The sequence below is a fragment of the Colossoma macropomum genome, unplaced genomic scaffold (genome assembly GCF_904425465.1).
Source record: "Colossoma macropomum unplaced genomic scaffold, Colossoma_macropomum, whole genome shotgun sequence".
Lineage (NCBI taxonomy): Eukaryota > Metazoa > Chordata > Actinopteri > Characiformes > Serrasalmidae > Colossoma > Colossoma macropomum.
In genome coordinates, this window is record NW_023494784.1 from 42,381,855 (window position 1) to 42,402,478 (window position 20,624).

At 41.1% G+C, this 20,624-nt stretch overlaps 1 protein-coding gene across 2 annotated transcripts; it reads left to right on the forward strand.

Annotated features, from left to right (window-relative positions):
* Positions 1-372: 372 nt before the first annotated feature.
* On the forward strand, positions 373-17,177 carry tbccd1 (TBCC domain containing 1). Of its 2 annotated transcripts, XM_036571813.1 has the most exons (7): positions 373-1,193; positions 3,798-4,129; positions 6,415-6,576; positions 8,618-8,984; positions 10,568-10,754; positions 12,397-12,900; positions 15,358-17,177. In XM_036571813.1, the coding sequence occupies exons 2-7, from the start codon at positions 3,800-3,802 to the stop codon at positions 15,566-15,568; spliced, it is 1,761 nt and encodes a 586-aa protein (XP_036427706.1). In that variant the 5' UTR covers positions 373-1,193; positions 3,798-3,799; the 3' UTR covers positions 15,569-17,177. The 2 variants fall into 2 exon arrangements, with proteins under 2 accessions (XP_036427706.1, XP_036427714.1); XM_036571821.1 differs by lacking the exon at positions 373-1,193 and having other exon boundaries at positions 3,520-4,129.
* The last annotated feature ends 3,447 nt before the right edge of the window (positions 17,178-20,624 follow it).

Consider the following 20,624-nt stretch of genomic DNA (forward strand, 5'->3'; position numbering starts at 1 on the left):
TTTTTTGGCTCCGAGCTTAAATGTTTGTTATTAAACCTTCCTCAATGTTTATGTTTATAAAATTAGCAAATAATTTAAAAAAAATATATATTTTTTTTTTTGCTGAAAGAAAACGTGAGGCTTATCAGTAGGAAGACAATGGGGGCTTTTCACTTTTTAAAATAATTTTCATTATTTTTTCTATTCGTTATATTCCTAAATAAATCGGTACAATTTGTTGTGTTGTGTTACAAGACATTGTGTTGTTGTGTTGTGTTACATTAATCTTTATTTATTTGTAATATAGCATTTACATCCATATATAAAAAATATATGGATGTAAGCTAGGATTTAAGAGGGCTAGGATTTAAGAGGGCTTATTATGGACTTTTCTCCTATACATATTACTCTTAGCTAGCATAGTTGCATTTCTTTTGCGCTCTTTTACGTGCTTACTTTCATCGGCGACGCGAGGAAGATTTCTAGGGACGCACATTTTATTTATTAATTATTATTATTGCTATTTTTTGGTTGTTGTTTTTGTACACATTTGACCTCATCTCACAGTTTCTGGTGGCGTCCATGCTAACGTGTCTATTTTTACCGGTGTCAAAACATCATTTTTGTAATCGTAATTATTTAAATACATTTCCACATAGATGAACTGCTCTTCGACGCGTTGATGAAGTGCCTCGCTTTCTTTGCAGAGAGCTACCTAAAATAAAATGCACTTTTATTTTGAAATCAACAGGAAATGTGAAAATGTTTATTGAAGCGCCTCGCCGCGCAGCACGACTTTCAAAACAACAGGCTTTTTAACAGTCTGGCTGGTGAGGCAAGGTTTAGTTTTGCGGGGTTTTGTTGGAAACAGCGAGTGTTTGCAATTTCGTTTCGCTTTCAGTGCAGCAGAGACGCCCAACAGTTTATCATCATCAGCGTTTACCGTTAACAGGGGACCGACTGGTGGAGTCGGCGCCAAATAAGAGCCGAGAGAGAGAGGTAGAGAGGTAGAGAGAGGTAGACATCAGCCTGCCAGCCAGCGGCCCACACACACAGTGAACGAAGCTACACTGGCAGCATGAAATATAAACAATAATAAAAATAAAACAAAACTTTCCAAAGTGATACCTTTTCTAATACATTCCCTATGGAGCAAAAGCAAAGGTGAGCACCTGTTAGCCGCCGCTGGAGCTGCAGACGGGCGGATGCAGAAAGTAAGTGAGCGGTTCGCTTCCTATTCACCACCTTCTTGTTCGAACTTCCCGTTCCACCTTAAATGGTGCGGCAGTTAAGATACATTCTGGCGCGTTACAATAATAACTGCCGCACCGTTTAAGGTGGATCGGGAAAATTCGGACAAGAAGCCGAGTTCAGCTCCTGAAGCTTAACCTGCTAGCTGGGATGTCGACAAACAGTTAGCTAACGTTACTCAGAAATTCAGAAATGTATGATTTGTGCGGTGAGCTGGGCTTTTATTTATTAAATTATTAGTTTATTAACACCAACGCTTAAATTAATGCGGTGAACTTGCCGTGGTTGCTATGGAAACATGGCACTTCCTGAAGATGCTGCCTGTCAGTTACGCTTCGTGTTTAGTTAGCCTAGCTAGCGATATGAGTACAGTCAGTGCTGTTTATATTCATTTTTTGACCATTTGACTGTGTTAAAGTGTCAGTTTAAGTTATTTCAGAGTCGTTTTGTTATAATTTGTCAGTCAGTGTGCAGAAACACAAGGCATACGATGCAAACAGAGCACTGAAAGACCACCATATTGAGCAGTAAAACAACAGTCAAAGGGGGAAATAAATAACTAAAATAAAATAAATTAAAAGGCAGTTTAATGAGGGTCTTCGTCACTCAGCAAAATTGATCAGTTAAAGTTAACAGTCTTTGGGTTTTCTTGTTTTCCACACTTTTCAGAGGCTCACTGTTAAGCGGATGTATCTCAATATATTTAGACATAAGCCAGTTTTGAAAGGATGTCCAGATTGTTTGTACCTTTTCACACTGAAAGAAAATATGTTTAGTGACATTACGACAAAAACCACGTGCATTTGTATCTAAATTCATATTGGAAGGATAACTAAGTTTAAATATATATACATATAAAATTGGAAATTTGCTTTTGGTAGGATTAGACAGATCTATGTCTTTTCCTGATATGTTTAACCACCTTCTCATTGTACATATTGAACATATTTTCTTCTCAGCTGACAGTCTTAGTAATTATTTAACAAACTTTTTCTCATGAATTTATTTGTTACCATCTCTGACCTAAAATTACAAGACATGTCTGGAGTACGATTCATCTATTTCATTTCAAAATCGCATTTTAAGAGCGTGCATTTTTAAAAATTAAAGCCTGTGTTATCAAAAGCGTTGTCTTAAGTTTTAAGTGGTGAAATTTAACCTAATAACGCAGAGCTTGTGAACTGCCTGTAGATGAGTTAGACCAATCAGAGGCAACCAAACCTTCATGTGTTGTGACATCACAACCACAATTTACTGGAGGTCTGGCGCAATACATTCAGGGTTCAAGCCTAAAGCCAGAAAAGTGGATATTCTGAACTTCTTGGCCAAAAAAAAACAAAAAACAGGCGTGAACCTTATACCTTATAGATAATAACTGCAATTTAAATTGCAGCTGCAATATTAGTCATTAGTCATAATATGTTCCCCAAATCGTTCAGCCATACTATTACAACACATCACAATCTGTTGTGTTGTTATTCGCAAAGAAATTGGGACAGATTTTATCGTTCTGTTATATTGTTTAACTGGAGGGCTGAAAAGAAATTAGTTACATGACTATTCATACTTCAACACTGCTCCATTTTCATCCACACAGTATTGAAGCATTGACCAAATACCATTCTTCGTCCATTTTCAGAGACATTTCAGAGTCACAGAATGTAAATTATGTAAATTTATTCATATATGGCGAACATATTGCTTTTGTGAACATGTTTTTTTTCTAATGTTCATTTTCTGATTTTTTTTATATTGTTTTGCTTCTTTATTATTAGACATTTATCAACGTTTTAGAAGTGTTTACCTCGATAAGAGTCAAAATGAAAATAGTTTGTTTCTTTATTATTAGTTTGTGAACCCATTTGGTTAGTTTTCTTTGTCATTTGACTGATTTAAAGTTGTTAATCTAAAAGGATTCACGGACCGAAGAGCCTTTAAAGGGCTGATATCATGGAAAAACAAAACAGCTGAATGTAACATCTAAACGTTAGTAAAGCTTCAGAACCACTCGCTCTTCAGTTCATACCATCCATTAGGGGTGCAGGGAAAATCGATTCTTAGATGCATCGCGATGCGGACGTGGATGATTCTGAATCGATTCACAAATGTCAAAAATCAATTTGTCTAAATTTTAATTTATAATGTAATGTTGACGGAACGCAAAAGGCAGAAGTGGATGAGCGAGAAATCCGACCGGCTCCCTCTGCATTAAAAGCCAGGTTAGGTCAGGAGTCGACAAACCAAATGTTAAGAAGAGCCATTTTGTCCTTTCAACAAACATCAAATCACCCTGGGAGCCACAACATTATGTCCAATGAGGCACAAAAAAGCCAATCAGAACAGAGGTCATTTGCATATATCTTAAAGACACAGTTACGAAAACAGTTAAATTATAAAGAATATGGGAGGTTGGAAAAAGGTCTCGTAAAGATGAATGTAGATATGGGTCCTTTAAGTTACTTCTTAGTATTTCTCTGGTAAAGTTAACACTTTCTATTGTTTCTCTTTGAAATAACCCTGCTAGGCAGGTTAATTAACCCATTCTTAAACGCTTCTGTTTACCTCAGAAATGGACGCCTGCACAGCCAGCGTTTGGCCTCGTCTGGAGCCCTTCCTGCTGGGGGCGCTGCAGGTGGCCCCTCCGAGCAAACTGAGCATGCACTACCTGCGCAAGATGGCCTGCTACGTGCGCACTCGAGAGGGCTGCTTCCCCCGGCTGGGCTGGCACATGTGGCGCCACATTGCGTGTGGAAAGCTGCAGCTGGCCGAGGATCTGGCCTGGCTCTACTTCGAGACCTTTGACCTGCTGACGCCGCGCAGTCCAGAGGAGAAGCTGGAGTGGGCTGAGGCTCTGTCTCAGAGTCAGTCCCCGCGCGAGCTCGACCGACAGCGCAGCAAGGTGAGAATGGGAATGAAATCCAGGAGTAGTTCACCGACTGTTTAGTCTGAATTTTGCTTCTTTTAGTTTTGCACTGGATCCACGAAGCTGATGTCACTAACAAGTAATGGAAGCATATGTAGACCGGTTAGCAGTGGTGAACCTTGACCTTTAGTGCTAGGCCTTCAGTTTGAACCACAAATGTCAAAACTCGGTCAAACATGAGGAAAAAAACACGTCTTTGATGATGCTAATTTCTGCTAGCACCCTTATGGGATTCTAATGCTGTGTTAGCTCTAATCTAATGGCAATTTGTATGAACATTTTTTGGCCATTCTCATATAAACGGGAACATTTGAAGCTTTTGAAAAACACTCCATGTGTTTATTTGAAAATAACAGACGTTAGCATATATTTTACATTGTATGTAACATTTCTACAGTGAATTTTTCAAGAGCTCTGGCCACAGTTTTCCATTCCTACAACTGCCTAAAACCTAGTTAGACTGCAGTTCCAATTCACAGTCAGTGACATATCTAGAACAGCCTAGAGTGATGTTTTTTGATGAAATTAGTCCCGTTGTGAAACATGATTGGCTGATTCCTTGGTCATTTCCTAATTATGTTGGTAGTAATCTAACAGTTCAGCTCCTGAAGTCCTAACCAATGGGAGAGCATATGTTGCAAAAACATGTATATATCGTTCAGCATTAATGGTGCCTTCACAGATGTGCACGTCACCCATGCCATGTGCACTTATGCCCCCCTATACCATCATGAATACTGGCTTTTGAACTGTGCACTGATAACAAGCTGCGTGGTCTTTAGCCCGGAGGACACAGCGTCCATGATTTCCAAAAAGAATTTCAAATATTGATTTGTTGGGCCACAGGGCACTTTTCCACTTCGCCACAGTCCATTTTAAATGAGCTCGGGCCCAGAGAGGGTGGCGGCATTTCTGGATCCTGTTTATTTATGATTTCTTCTTTGCGTTTTCGAGTTTTAACTTGCATTTGTAGGTGCAGTGATGAACTGTTTTCACAGACAGTGATTTTTAGAAGTGTTTCTGAGCCCATGCAGTGATTTCCACTACAGAATCATGTCTGTTTTTAATGCAATGCTGCCTGAGGGCCCAAAGATCACGGCCATCAAATACTGGTTTTTGGCCTTGTCTGTTGTCTGTTGCATACAGAGATTTCTCCAGATTCTCTGAATCTTTTAATGTTATTATGTACCGTAGATGATAAAAAGCAGAAGTTCTTTGCTATTTTACGTTGAGAAACTTTATTCTTGAATTGTTGCACTATTTGCCCACACAGTCTTTCACAGAGTGGTGAACCCCTCCTCATCTGTACTTCTGAAAGACTCAGCCTCTCTGGGATGCTTTTACACCCAATCATGTTTCGACTGTTGCATCAACCCCGTGTGTGTTTTTTTTTGTTGTTTTTTTAGCATTACCCAACTTTATCAGCCTTTTGTTGCCCCCGTCCCAACTTTTTTGGAACGTGTTGTTGGTATCAAATTAAAAATGGACAAATATTTTTCAAAAAACAATAAAATTTCTCAGTTTCAACATTTGATATGTTATCTTTGTACTATTGTCAATAAAATATAGAGTTTAAATGATTTGCATATCATTGCATTTTGTTTTTATTTACATTTTGCACAGCGCCCCAACTTTTTTCGGAAATGGGAGTTGTTCAACAAGCATGTTTACAGATTTTTTACAGGCATTTTTTCATTGACTGCATTTGGGAGTAATATTTGTGTAAATTTGTGTTTTTAGCTGACTTAGTCCTTTACTGTGGCTTTTTATTATACACATATGAAGTGATCTTGTCACAAATATGGATTTTTAATGCACTCATACCCCACACTTTTCTTATTACATGTATGTGTGGGGCACCAAATACAGTCAAAACTTCTTTTTACATGACCATTTTCCAGCCTCTCTTTATCCCTTTAGAATTAAACAGGCTGTGTTTGTTGCTGTGCCTTTAAGGCTGATATATGTAAATGACCTCTGCTTGGATTGGCTGGCCTGTATTGTGCATTAGTGAAAAGCAGTCCAGGCTAAAACAAATCTTATAATTGTATAGATGGATATATGTAAATATGTTCACTTTCATGGTATCACAGAAACAATGAATTGAAAAGATGCTGTTTTTGCTGTTTCCAAATATGAACTGGGAAGTGAATAATTTTTTATGTGATATGGGCCATTAAATACCTCAATCTTGTGCTGTATGTTCCAAATCCCTGTAAGAATAATCCATTGAAGCTTGACTGTTCTCTGTGTTTGTGCAGCTGTATGTGGACACTCTCCAGTTCCTGCTCTTCTTGTACCTTCAGCAGCTGAACCGCGTGTCTCTGCGCACCTCTCTGATTGGGGAAGAGTGGCCGAGCCCCCGCGCCCGCTCCCCCTCGTCCTCTTCAGAAAGAGAGGCCAAAACCAGCTCCTCGAATAAGGTCAGCAACACTGCTGATCTTCTGTCACTTCTAATCAATCCAGTTGTGCATATAACATTAATCCAGTGTCAGTGCATTTACTGGGGATACACTGATCCAGCATTTTCATTTCCAGTCCTGGTGTTGAGTGCCAATCTGACACCAGTGCTTTGTCAAGACACTTGTGCTTAATAGAAAAGTACACAAACATAAATACCTAGTAGAAGCAAAAAATGCAAAATAATATACAAATGAGGAAGTTAGTTATGTTTCAGAACTAGTATTTACCTATGTATATTATGACATTACATGATATTAAGATATACTTCAAAAATACAATTTTAACAATAACAAGAGTTAAATAAAATATAAGTAGTATAATAATATGTAATACATTTTTCTTGCATATTTAGGTGCACTTATAATGTTAGAGTTGTTTTATGTACCAAAAACAGTCACAATTAATTTTTACCTGAACATTTTCCAACCTCACTTTAGCCATTAGAATTAAACAGGCTGTGCCTTTAAGACTGATATATGTAAAGACCTCTATTCTGATTGGCTGCCCTGTTTTGTGCCTCATTCAAAAAGCACTCAAAGCTGAAACTGTCCTATATAACTATTATGTAAAGGGGTGGGGTTAAACTGCTGTAGGCTGAATAGGTGGATATATGTAAATGTGTTGGTTTTCTTGAAGTAACGGTATGTTTCTAATCTCATGCATTGCAAAAACAGTCAAAATTCAGTTTTCCACAATATGGTCCCTTTAACGTTCTGGTGGGCTGAATAAAACACCCTCACGAGCCAACTATAAACAACAGGAACTCACTCTTTAATGATTTGAATATTGTAGCACTGCAGGTGGAGCTACCAGGAATAGTTTTCTCCCTTTCATCAGAAAATTTCAAATCCAATCTCGCTGATGCTGCCAACAAAAAGTCACTAATTATTGCCAATCTATGGGCGATCATTTCACAGATACAGATAAAACCATGGGTCGGCAATATCAGCCAGTATTATAGACCACCTGATGTTGGTCAGGCTCTAATTAATAAGCTCAGTATTAGTGCTGATACTGATTGATTATATCAATTCGGTGCATTGCTGGCATTTACATGAGAAACACTTTCTGCTGAAGCTGAAGGAAACACTAAAACAGCACCACATCCATTCTAGGACTGGCGCATAATCTCAGTTTTATAGAAAAAATGGAAATCTAGATTGTTGCCTTTTTGCAAAATCCTTATAGGAAAGTGTCCACTGGATGGCCATCCTGGCAAGGTCAGTTATTTCTACTCGTACAAGACCAGACTCCTGTCTCCTAACATTTAAGTCCGAAACCAAAAGCCAAAATATTGTGTCAAAAGCATATTTGAAATGACTGTTAAAATCTGACCAAAATCTCATAAATAGTGTGTAGTTTTTGGGTCAAATAACACAAAAAATCTTTTTTTTCAGCTGCTACATTTGCACATATCTTCACAATGAGGGGGACCCTTTACCAACAAACCGATTGGCTTTTTTATTGGAGAGCAGGACTCTCTTGATAAACGGACGCCATATTGAGCTTCCCATTTATTTTCTAACCAGTGACCTGCTTCCTCCTTTAAAGTGTCTCTGATTTTTGTTATGCCAAAGCATATATTGTTACTGTGCTAAAATTAACCCGTCTGTTAGTCGTATCAAAATGCAGATTCTATACAGGGAACAAATTAAACACATTTGGGGGAAAAAAATAAAACTTAAAATGTGCCATAACTTTTTGCGCAGGCCAAAATTTATATTTTTTTCCCTAAATATGTTAAATTCAGCAAATAAACAGTAATTGTCTATTAAAATGTGCAGATGTGTGTTCGCTGTAGAGGATGTGTTCACTTACCTGCACTTAGAAAATCGACAACACATGCAGTTTGAGCAGGGGTGCCCAAACTTTTGCATACAGCTGTATATTTGATTTGTAAAACTATGACTTTAATGTTCACATCTGGTCATTTTTGAATAGAGTAGACAACTATTGTGTTTAATGTTTGTGTTCTCTTTATTTTCTTTTCTACTCTGTTAGAACTGGGATGACCAGACGCACCTGACCTTCATGCAGACACATCTGTCCGAGCTGTTGGAGCTACTGGCGGAACCAGGTGAGCTGAGCGGCTCGGGCCAAGCACTGCGGGACAGCCAGCTGTCGCCCGAGGCCGTGCAGGCACTGAGCCTGCTGCTGGAGGGCTCGGCCAGCCGCGGCCGCACCGTGCACCCACTCCACAGACTCCTGGGCCGCGTGCCGCTCCAGGCTCAGGCGGGCTTCTCCAAACTCAGTCGCTCGTACTCACTGCAGCAGCTACAGAACTGGCTGCGCCAGACCCTCACCCTCAACCCCTTCGGCATGTCCACCTGCCTGCGCTCGGGCAAGAAGCTGGCCTGGGCCCTGCAAGGTGAGCCCAGAACCACATTTATCTCAAATAGGAATGTCCCGGTCCGGAGTGAAACATCAGTATCAGAACCCATCAGTGCATGACATGCTGCATCTAATATCTTATAAAGGTGCAAGTCTCTGATCCCATAGCGATTTTCAGTAAACTAATCAGTTTTTAGTTCATATCAAAATCGAATATATTACCTTTGAGTTCAGCCATTTTGGCCTTATTTTTACCAATACACAGATGTGACTGGAAGAACTACACTATATGGCCAAAAGTATGTGGACACCCCTGCTAATTACTATATCCTTGTTAGCCACACCCATTGTTAACAGGTGTATAAAATCAAACATTAGCTATGCAGTCTCCATTGACAAACACTGCCAGTAGAGTGGGTTGTAGCCTCAATCGCCAATCCTTTGTCGTAGTGAAGAGCATATTGACTGTAAACATGGCATTGCCATAGGATGCCACTTTTGCCAGTTTGTCAGTTTGTGAAATTTCTGCTCTGCTAGATCTGCCCTGGCCAACTGTAAGTGCTATTGTTGTGAAATGGAAGCACCTGGAAGCAACAACAGCTCAGTCATGAAACGGTAGACCACGCAAACTCGCAGAGCGGGGCCACCAAGTCTTGAAGTGCATAGCACATAAAAATCGCCTGCCATCGTCAATATCAGCACAAGAGTTGTGCATCGGGAGCCTCATGAAATGGGTTTCCACCTCTAGATGCTTCATTATCTGTCAGCGTGATGGACAAATCAGGGTTTGGCGGATGCCAGCAGATCACTGCGTACCGCAATGCGTAGTGCCAGTAAAGTTTGGTGGAGGTGGGCTAATGGGCTGGGGCTGTTTTTCAGGGTTTAGACCCCTTAGTTCCAGTAAAAAGTGATGTTAATGCTGCAGCTGAAAAAAGACATTTTACACAGTTATATGCTTCCAACTTTGTAGCAACAGTTTGGGGAAAAGCCTGTCCTTTTCAGCATGACAGAGCCCCTGCACACAAAGTGAGCTCCATAAAGACATGGTTTGACAAGTTTGGTGTGGAGGAATTCCAGTGGTCTGCACAGAGCCCTGACCTCAACCCCACTGAACACCTGTGGAATGAATTGGATTCGATTGTGAGCCAGACCCTCTCGTGCAACATCAGTGCCTGACCTCACAAATGCTCTTCTGGCTGAACAGGCACAAATTCCCACAGACACTCTCCAAAATCTTGTGGAAAGCTTCCCAAATGAGTGGAGGCTGTTGTAGCCACAAAGAGGGGGTGATTCCATATTAATGCCCATGATTTTGGAATGGGATGTCCAACAAGGTCATATAGGTGTGATTGTTAGGTGTCCATATAGTGTATTTACACCTGTAGGAGAATATAGACGACATAACAACATGCCTGTTTTTTCATTTATTTCTACATTTTAACATTTGAAGTGAAATTTTATTGGTCACAAAATGCTTAAATTTGATTAAATATTGAATATGATTATATTTGAGTGTCTAGTGTTCCAAAATGTCTGTAGTTATCACCTTCCAAAAGCATTTATGCCTGTTAAGTACGCAGACAGCTCAGAAAGACCGTAACAGTGTTGTCTTTGTCTTAGTGGAGGGCGCAATGAAGAGAGCCAAGATAGCCCGGAACACTCACATGGCCCCTCCGGGCAGCAGGGTGGTCCTGATGTCTCAGGTTTACAAACAGACGCTGGCCAAAGACTCGGAGAAGCTGGCTAGCGCAAACGTGAAACTGCACCGCTGCAGCGAGGCTTTCATCTACCTGCTGTCTCCTCTCAGGTAAGAGCCACGCCCTCGATGAGAAGAAACCTGATCTGTCTAACGCCCTGCCTTAAAAATGCCCATCTGGAGTTACTCAGCCACAGCCAGCGAGCAGGGTGTGCCAAAAGGTTATTGCCATTGCTGTTTAAAGGGGAATTCCACCGATTTTTCAAAATGTCTGCGCAATTAAATGGTTCTGATGTAAACAAAGTCATTCAGAGTGGTTTGGTTTGAAATGTTTTAGAGAAACTTACTGAGTCAGAATTGTGGTGGTGATGGGAACCAAACGTCTGAATGCCTCTAAAAGCTCCCTCACAGAGAGTTACTACATGAAATGGTTATGAATATGCAGCAGTGTTTTACAATGTTTTTTGAGAAGGTTTTGGACTAAAACATATTTATTCAAAATAAGTTCCTGGAGATAAATAGTTCCCCCAAAAAATCTCCTGAGGCATTCTGATTAAGGGTTCTATATTGTTTAGGAATCAATGTTATAGATACACTCCTAACGAAAAGGGTTTAATGTCAGTATCCAAAAATAGTTCTCTGTCTTGTAACGTAACCCTTTTTATTGTTACATAGAACCATTTCAAGGGTTCTTTAAAGATCTGTGTACAGGTTCTCCATCATGAAGATTATACACAACAACAACAACTATAATAATAATAATAATAAATTATATGTGCCATGGATATTATAATAACTGTCAGTCATAACCTTGTGGAAGCGACTGTAGCATATAGGTCACAGTTTTTGCATAATTGTCTGATCACATTTATTTTAGTTGATTGTAATTATTATGTATTTGAAATGGCAGATTTTATGTTAGCCCTTGTCTTGGGGAAAACATTTGTAAGTAAAAGAAATAAACCCTTTTTTTGATACGCATCATTATAAGTCTTATAACACCTTTAGAGGGCAGCAGCGAGTAATATTTGTTTATTTGATGTTTTGTGGCACATTTAAAGGGCAGCAGTGAGTAATGTTTGTTTATTTGATGTTTGGTAATAACACCTTTAGAGGGCAGCAGAGAGTAATATTTGTTTATTTGATGTTTGGTAATAACACCTTTAGAGGGCAGCAGAGAGTAATATTTGTTTATTTGATGTTTGGTAATAACACCTTTAGAGGGCAGCAGAGAGTAATATTTGTTTATTTGATGTTTTATGGCACATTTAAAGGGCAGCAGTGAGTAATGTTTCTTTATTTGAGCTTGAGTTGTTTCTGTCCTCAGTTGGGATCTACTAAGCATCGACAGCTAGGAAGCAAAATAGCTAATCAGACCATTTGGCTGCTTTAGGCTTGTATTTTAATAATTGCAAACATTGGGGGGGAAAAAGACAAATTGTTAATTGCGATTATTTATGTGGCCATTAATCGTCAGCTAATTCAGGATTGTGACCGGTCCAGTAGCATTATTATAGTAGCACACAAAAAAGGACCATTTTGCGATCACGGTTACATACATAACCATTGCCTTTACTAAAGGACAACCCTATATTTAATAATGTGTAATAGCTTATTGAAGTTGTTGATTCACCAGGTTCGCTCAAGGAGTTTGGCTTGGGTGGAAGTGTCAGTCCAAACTTTTCCTAATTTGCCATATATTGACTTGCCGATAACAATAATCATAACCTTTTTCCCAATTTTGATTTTGCAGGTCAGTGACGCTGGACAAGTGCCGCAACAGCACAGTGGTTTTGGGCCCGGTGGAGACCAGCGTCCACGTTCAGAGCTGTGAGAACGTTCGGCTGGTGTGTGTGGCCGGCCGGCTGGCCATTGGGGCTTCTTCCCGCTGCACCGTCCATGCACTCACCCCCACCCGCCCACTCCTGCTGCCCGGCAACACGGCCCTCACTCTGGGCCCCTTCCACACGCACTACCCCACCCTGGAGGACCACATGGCCAGTGTGGGTCTGGCTGTCGTGCCCAACCTATGGGACCAGCCACTGCTGTACAGCCCAGACGGTCCGGCTCCTGATCCGTCCTGTTACCGCATCCTGACACCAGAGGAGTTCTGCACCCTGGTGGTGCCCTTCCAGATGGAGGGGGACACCTGCGAGGTGCCAGGGGGGCTGCCCCCAGCGTACCAGCAGGCAGTGGAGGCCCGCGAGCGGAGGGTGCAGGAGTGGCAGAGTACAGTGAAGGACGCACACCTCAACAAGTGAGTCCTTTATGTTGGTAGTTGGTGTTTTCAAGTTTAGAAGTGACCATAATTAAGTTTAGGCCTACAGTTATTAATTAAGATTATTAATCTGTAGCCCCCAACACCATCACTGGAAGTTCTGGCTGTGAAAATCATTTCCTCGTTTATAGCCCAACAAAATAATGGAAGCCAGATGACCCCCTAAATTTCTTGTAGTTTATTGCAGTCTGTCAGAATGACCAAGTGGATCATATAAACATTTTATACAACAGTTAGTTCCAGCCAGGCAAGCTGATCGGTTGAGAAGCGTTCTTACCATTTTTTCACAAACACTGTATCACTCCGCTGAGACTCCGTTGCTAAGCAACGACTTTGACAGCTGTAGGAGACGCTCAAGCCATTTGAACGTTTTTACTTCTTACTTTGCCACAAACAGAAAATGAACACTTTTAAGATCACATTTGACCGACAGCCGATTTGGTCCGACTCTGAAGATCAGACTACACTAAATTCCCAAACTGTCATCACCACTGAGCAGCTTTTCAGTCGGCAGCTGTGACAGAAGAACAGCTAAACAACCTGGAATCAGCCAGAAATGAACCGAATACCATTCGCCAAACTAAATGGGCTGTAAGATGCTTTACAGACTGGCTGGAACAAAACAACATTAATACTGATCTGGCAAAAACTGACAAAACTGAGCTAAACCTGATATTGCTGCAGTTTTATGGCTCAGTCCGGGTTGGTCAGATGAGACTACATGTTTGGCGAATGGTATTGGGTTCATTTCTGGCTGATTCCAGGTTGTTCTTCTGTCACAGTTGCCGACTGAAAAGCTGCTCAGTGGTGATGACAGTTTGGGAATTTAGTGTGAGGAGCTGGAGAACGAGCTGCCGGCTGTGCAGTGAGTGGGCGGAGCTCGTTACTCTGACGTAGCAACAAGCTGCTTGTTAAGGAACTATAATCTGGTGGAAGGAACTTCCATATGAAACGCCGCGTTCACGGCCCAGTTTATTAATTTCTTACTTTATTTATTTAACTGTTGTATAAAACTCGAGGTTGTGTGTCATCGTGAATAACATCACGGCTGTGATGATCTACGGCCACCAAATCACAGCCGTGATACTTTATTACATTCATACCATTTAAAATGAACATTGCTGTAAATACACGTACAACAGTCTTCTGAAAGAAAATAACCAGTAAACAGACCTGACCCTCATACTTTTGTAACAACCTCAAGAAAGCAGAGTTTTGCGTCTGAGTTTTGGCCCTTTTTAGTACGATCCCTGTCGATGCCACAGACATCTGCGCCCGTGAGTCCCAGAGAGCATAACTGACCCTCCCTCTCCCCAGCACTCATCGCGATGCTGTCCGTTGTGGGTGTCTGTTAGCTGATGTAACAGAATTAGCAGTTAGCGCTCTCCTCCAAGTGTCAAATGATGTTGCGTTAGCAGCAGCATGAAGGATGTGGTGGAGCTTCACGTGTCTTGGAGGAAGCATGTGTTAGCTTTCAGCGTCAAAGCTTGACAGTACTGTGTGAGGGGGAGACCTAGTGAGTGGAACTGTCTGCAATAAAATTGAGGAGAGAAATTAAGTTTAAAAAAAAGTAAAAAGAGGTTAGAATTTTTAGTCATAAGGAATAAATGAACACAAATATTTTTCTTCCTTTTTTAAAACTTTAAAATACACTCTTACTCTGTTTTCTCTCCTATTTAGTTGTAGTCAATTCCACCTGCATTTTGTGAGTGGAGCTTGGACACATGGTCATAGTCTGTTCCAAATCACAAGACTGAAATACAGTCAAATGCTATATTTTGAAGTGAAAATGAATTGTCTACAGAGAACACACTCAAATATGGCATTTTTCTGCAAATTTTAGTGCTGAATTAACAGTTTAACATATTTGTCAAGTACAGAATATAAATTACAAATTAATGTACACACACACACACACATTTTCTTAACTGCTTATCCTTCTGGGTCGCGGTGGGGTGCTGGAGCCTATCCCAGCAGTCACTGGGAGGAAGGCAGGATACACCCTGGCCAGGTCGCCAGTCCATCACAGACCAACAGTAATGCAGTGTACTTGTTATGTAATGTACGTGTAATTTGACCAGGGGCGCCCAAACTTTTGCACACGACAATTGGTGGAAATCGCAACAAACCAGCAAACTAGTAGATTATAAGAAGCGTGTGAAGGTTTCTTTTTCTTATTGAGGCTGTGTGGCCAGACATTACATTAGTTTAATTGCTAATTGTTTTGATTGTAAATATTATATTTAATTATTGTTATTTAATAATTGTGCTCAGTTCTCTTTTTTTTTCTAAAATAATCTGAAATGTTTTCTGCTTTCTTACGTTGTAGATAAAAACCCATAAATATTTGACGGCCAGAATGTTTTGCTCCATCGTGTCACTAACGTTGACCGCTGAAAGCTCTGACTGCTTTGTCCTGTTTTCTGTCTGTGCCAGGGAGCAGCGGCGGCAGTTTCAGGCCCTGGTGGAGCAGAAGTTTCACCAGTGGCTGCTGGAGACGGGTAAGAGGCAGGAGCTGGACAGCTTACTACCCCCGACCATCGGTCAGTCCAACCCCACTGACCACTCGCAGTCTACCTGTAGCTCCAAACCTTCTCTTCAGCCCCAGAAAGACCAGGCAGTGGGACGGACGCCCACAGTTTGCTGAGTCTATAGTGGACACGCCTGCTGGACTTCGCTTCCTCTGTTTGCCTTTGCTTATTGCTGGGGCAGAGGATGTTTTCTCTGACCTCTGATCCTAGATCAGCACTGTGGGGTACGATAGGCTGCAGAGATCGCAGTCGTACGGCACTCAGGACACCTCAGAAATGCAGAAATGCAATGCTGGATAATTATTTTTGAAACAAATTGTCTTAGACAATGAAACAGAGTCAATGTCTTGAAATATATGCTGGATTAGTTGCTGTAGAACAGGTCTGGGACCCATTATTCCCCTACGCTGCAAGCGCCGGTGCCTTTAGTTTATTCCGTTACACGCAGGTTTTACAGTAATGTACTGCTACTCGAGTATTACAGTTACCTCTAAGAGGATGATGGTCTTTTTAGTGCTGAATTAACGAACAGGGAAAGAGTGAAGGGAACATTCTCTGCTACAGTCCGAGAGAAGACTTGCATAAAACCGCCCACATAACCTTTCGTAGCTGCTGCTGCTAGGTGGGGCAAGCTTCACTGAGTCTTGGCAAAAGTCTCGTAGAACCTTTTTCAAAAAGATGCTATATAGAACCATCTGCAGCACATTCTTCATCACTCTGAAAAACCCTTTCACGATGCAAAGACCCCGTTTAATCATGCGAAGGGTTCTTTGAGTGTTCTTTGCTAAAGAACCCTTGAAGAACCATCTGTTTTAAGTGTAGTTTAAGTGAGCAACAACACGGTCCAGCTCGGCTGAATAGCATTTTGAACTGGAAACTCAACGTTACGTAGCGACTCTAGCCAAATGTAGTGCTCCAATATTAATAATAATAATAAATTGACCTCTTAATAATAATAATAATAATAATAATAATAAATAAAATAAAAAACTGTTTTGCTGTGCAATTTCTCATTAGGTAAAATGGGATTTTTCCCAGAGTTCTGTAAAGCTTGTCCAACCTAGCAACGGTTGCTTAGAGCGAATGCATTTGTGGGCGGAGCATAGAGAGGTCAGTTGCCTTTTGCCTTTGGTATAGGATTATAGGATTATAGGATTATATATGCACTGAAGAAAAATGCACACGCTTCATGAAATGAAGAGGGTCAGCTTTCTTAGAGTAAGAGAACTGAGCTTCAGTTAGATTGTCGTTAAGTCTAATCTAGTCGAAAGATGAGCACTCTTTCTTATTTTTTTCCCACGTGTTCAGCGGCCAGTAGGAATTTGAATGGATCTCTGATGTGGCCTAGTTTTACACTGTAGTTGCACTTCTGCCTTAATAATAATCCCCATAAGTGCCACTCGCTGTATTCTACATGCAGTTTATCCCAGTCCTGCTCCTAGAAACACCCTGCGTTTCTTATTTAGGTGAGTTGGGAAGCAGCTGCTCTAGATTTATTCCTACCTTTGATTTATGTGACCAGTATGTTTGGACCAGCAAGCAATACCGCATTAATGATTTCCATTTTTGTAGGAATTTTCACTGTTGTCGTCTGATGCGTCTTAATTTTCAAGAGTATGAATGAAACCAGAGGACAGTAGAACACATTTGAGCACAGTTTTGTGTTGTTGTATTAGTTTAAGGGAACAGATTTAGTGTTAAAATAATAAAAGATGCTTTATCTCCTGTATGTTGTCAGTTAATGACTCTAGATGCTCACTTTACCCTCTTGATTTGCGTTCAGTATTAGAACCGAAAGCCACTTTAAGGTGAACAGAGTTCAGAAATAAGCCATACACATCGTTTAAAGCCTGTGCTCTGCTTCTCTCTGCATGCACATTCGGCCTAGCGGGTTATTTTAATGGCGCGTGTACGGAGGTGTGAACATTAAAGGGAAACTTAAACCACAATGAAAAACGTAACCGTCACTGCATCTGTTGTAAACATGCCAACTGCATGCTGCACTCTTAGCAAAAAGTGTTCCATATAGTACCAAAAAAGGGTTCTTGGGCATGTAACGATAGTGGAACCCTTTTGTGAACCATCTACAACACATTCTACATCCGTGTGAAGAACCTTTTCAAGAGGCGAAGAACCCTTTAATCATGCATAGGGTTATTTGAGTGTTCATGGTTCCATATAGAACCATTTTCTTTGCTAAAGAACCCTTGAAGAACCATCGTTTTAAGAGTGTAGCAGTCTGGATTTCTGTATCACCATTGGTGGGGATTCAAAGTGGTTGTTTGATGTAGTTCCGTAATGCATGCTGGGTATTGTAGTTTATTTATTTATATTAATGGCTAGAAACTCAAAATCGTGACTTTCCATGAGGTTTGCTGTCTTACAGAATAATACAGACAAAAAGCATTAAATGCTAGTTTTAGGCCAGAAAGCCCCTTCAGGCCTTGTTGTCTTTACTGGTTGACATGGTCACCATGGTCACCTCACTCATATTGCAGTGTTTTTAAAACTTAATGTCCGTCCTTTCATGAGATTGTCTCAAATAACCTGTCAAATAACCTGATTCATGCTATAAGTTTACATTTCTTACACCCCAAATATAAATGTTTAGGTTATAAACACTTTTCTACGCTCATTGTCCATTTTATCAGCTCCACTTACTATATAGGTGCACTTTGTAGTTCTACAGTTACAGACTGTAGTCCATCTGTTTCTCTGATACTTTGTTAGCCCCCTTTTACCCTGTTCTTCAGTGGTCAGGACCCCCGTGGACCCTCACAGAGCAGGTACTATTTGGGTGGTGGATCATTAGCACTGCAGTAACACTGACGTGGTGGTGGTGTGTTAGTGTGTGTTGTGCTGGTACAAGTGGATCAGACACAGCAGTGCTGCTGGAGTTTTTAAACACTGTGTCCACTCACTGTCCACTCTATCAGACACTCCTACCTTGTCAGTCCACCTTGTAGATGTAAAGTCAGAGATGATAGCTCATCTGCTGCTGCACAGTTTGTGCTGGTCATCCACTAGTCCTTCATCAGTGGTCACAGGACGCTGTTGGCTGGATATTTTTAAAAACTCCAGCAGCACTGCTGTGTCTGATCCACTCAGACCAGCACAACACACACTAACACACCACCACCATGTCAGTGTTACTGCAGTGCTGAGAATGATCCACCACCCAAATAGTACCTGCACTGTGAGGGTCCATGGGGGTCCGGACCACTGAAGAACAGGGTAAAAGGGGGCTAACAAAGTATGCAGAGAAACAGATGGACTACAGTCTGTAACTGTAGAACTACAAAGTGCACCTATATAATAAGTGGAGCTGATAAAATGGACAATGAGGGTAGAAACAAGGAGGTGCTCATAATGTTATGCCTGATCGGTGTATTTGAGAATAAATTAGGGTAAAGCTTGAATGTAACATTTGTGTCAAACATAAGAACACAATAGAAAAAGCAATCATGTGGTCACCAGTGGTATAAATCAGTGGTCACCAGCCCTGTTCCTGGAGTCTGGTTCCAGCCAAAATCTGCCCACCCACTCCAGCTAATTAACTGTCCTTCTTTGGCTGGATCGGTTGCATTAGTGCTAGATAACAGGGAGCGGCATGTTAAATACAGGTTGGAACTAAACTGCAGGAGGGTTGGTGGCCACTGTATGAACATATTGTTACAACCCCATGTTTTGTCCAGGGTGCTGTGGGATCAGTAACATGGTATTAAAATACTGAACAGGTGATGATGGATTTAAAGCTTGAGGAACAGAACAATAGAACTTTTGAAGCCATTTTATTAAAACCAACCACAATAAAAAGGTGTGTTGTGATACCCAGTCCCACACTGGAAGAATCAAACTGTGGACGGTACCAAAGAAAAGAACGAAACAAAACCTAAGCACACTCGCCTACTCTGAAACAAGAAGTACTTAGCTAACCTAAAAGAAAAACAAAAGCTAACTACTGTACACTTCCCTGGGCAGTAACCAAAAGTACAAGTGGCGGTGCCCTCTGATCTAGGGAACTAGACAGAGTAGACTTCTAGTGGTGCAAATGTATAGGCGCGCCGCTCTTACCTGTTTGAAACCCAGGTGGTACAAATAATCAATGTAAAACAAAGTTAAAGGTGTGCAGGTAAAATATCAACTAAAGCACTTCCCCCAGCACAAGACAAAGGCCCAATCCCATTTCACCCCTCGCCCCTACCACTGAGCCCTTAGCCCTCTGTTTTGCACGTTCACGGGTGTCCCAATTGTTGCTGAGATAGAGGGGTAGGGCGAAGTGTTTGGGCTACATGGCCCTCCAAACTGAGGTTTCTTTGACTCCAGACAGAGTCATATGAGAAAAAAAGAAAAACCGGCAAGATGGCTGAACAAGAGACCAAAGAAACCAAATATGAGAATTTTGATAACCATTATATTATCTTAGTTTAATGTCGTTTTAGTGTATTATTGTCGTTTTCTTCATAACAAGCATAAAAAATCGCTAATAGCATGCTAATGTCTCGATAGCAAGCTAGCTAGATTTCCCGTTCCACCTTAAATAGTCCAGCAGTTCTGACGCCTGAAGCGCCAGAATGTAACTGCTGCACCATTGAAGGTGGAACGGGAAAATTCGAACAAGAAGCTGCGAATATCTGACTTCAGCTGCACATCACTGAAGAATTAGCGGTGGGCGATAATAAGTATTTGTCCCCCCTCTTTGAAGGCATATGATGCCCTAAATGTAACTAAAGCCCAGCAGTGAGGAGCTGAACTTTACCCTCCTCTGCTGTCACTGAAGACGGGCCGGGTCGCCTACAGAGCAGCACTAGTAGCTGTTAATGAAATAATGTTTTTCTTTTAATTTGAGGGTCCCATTTCGTAGGACAAGATTTCAACCACTACCCCTTGTAACTCAGTTCAAAGGGGTTAGGGTGACACTCGAAAACAAGGGGTAGGGGTAAAAAGAAGAAATGGGATTAGGCCAAAGTCTTGCAAACCAAGTTAAAATCTTGAAGGCCTCTTTTTAGTCTAAGGCTCCTCCCCTCATCTACATCAGCCAGGCCTCTGATTGGTTAGAGGTCCTCCTCATATGACTGACTGCAGGGCAAGTACACCTGTGAAGGGAGAGACCAGGAGAGAGAGACACACACAAAAAACATAACATAAAAAAGACAAAAATACGTGCTTACG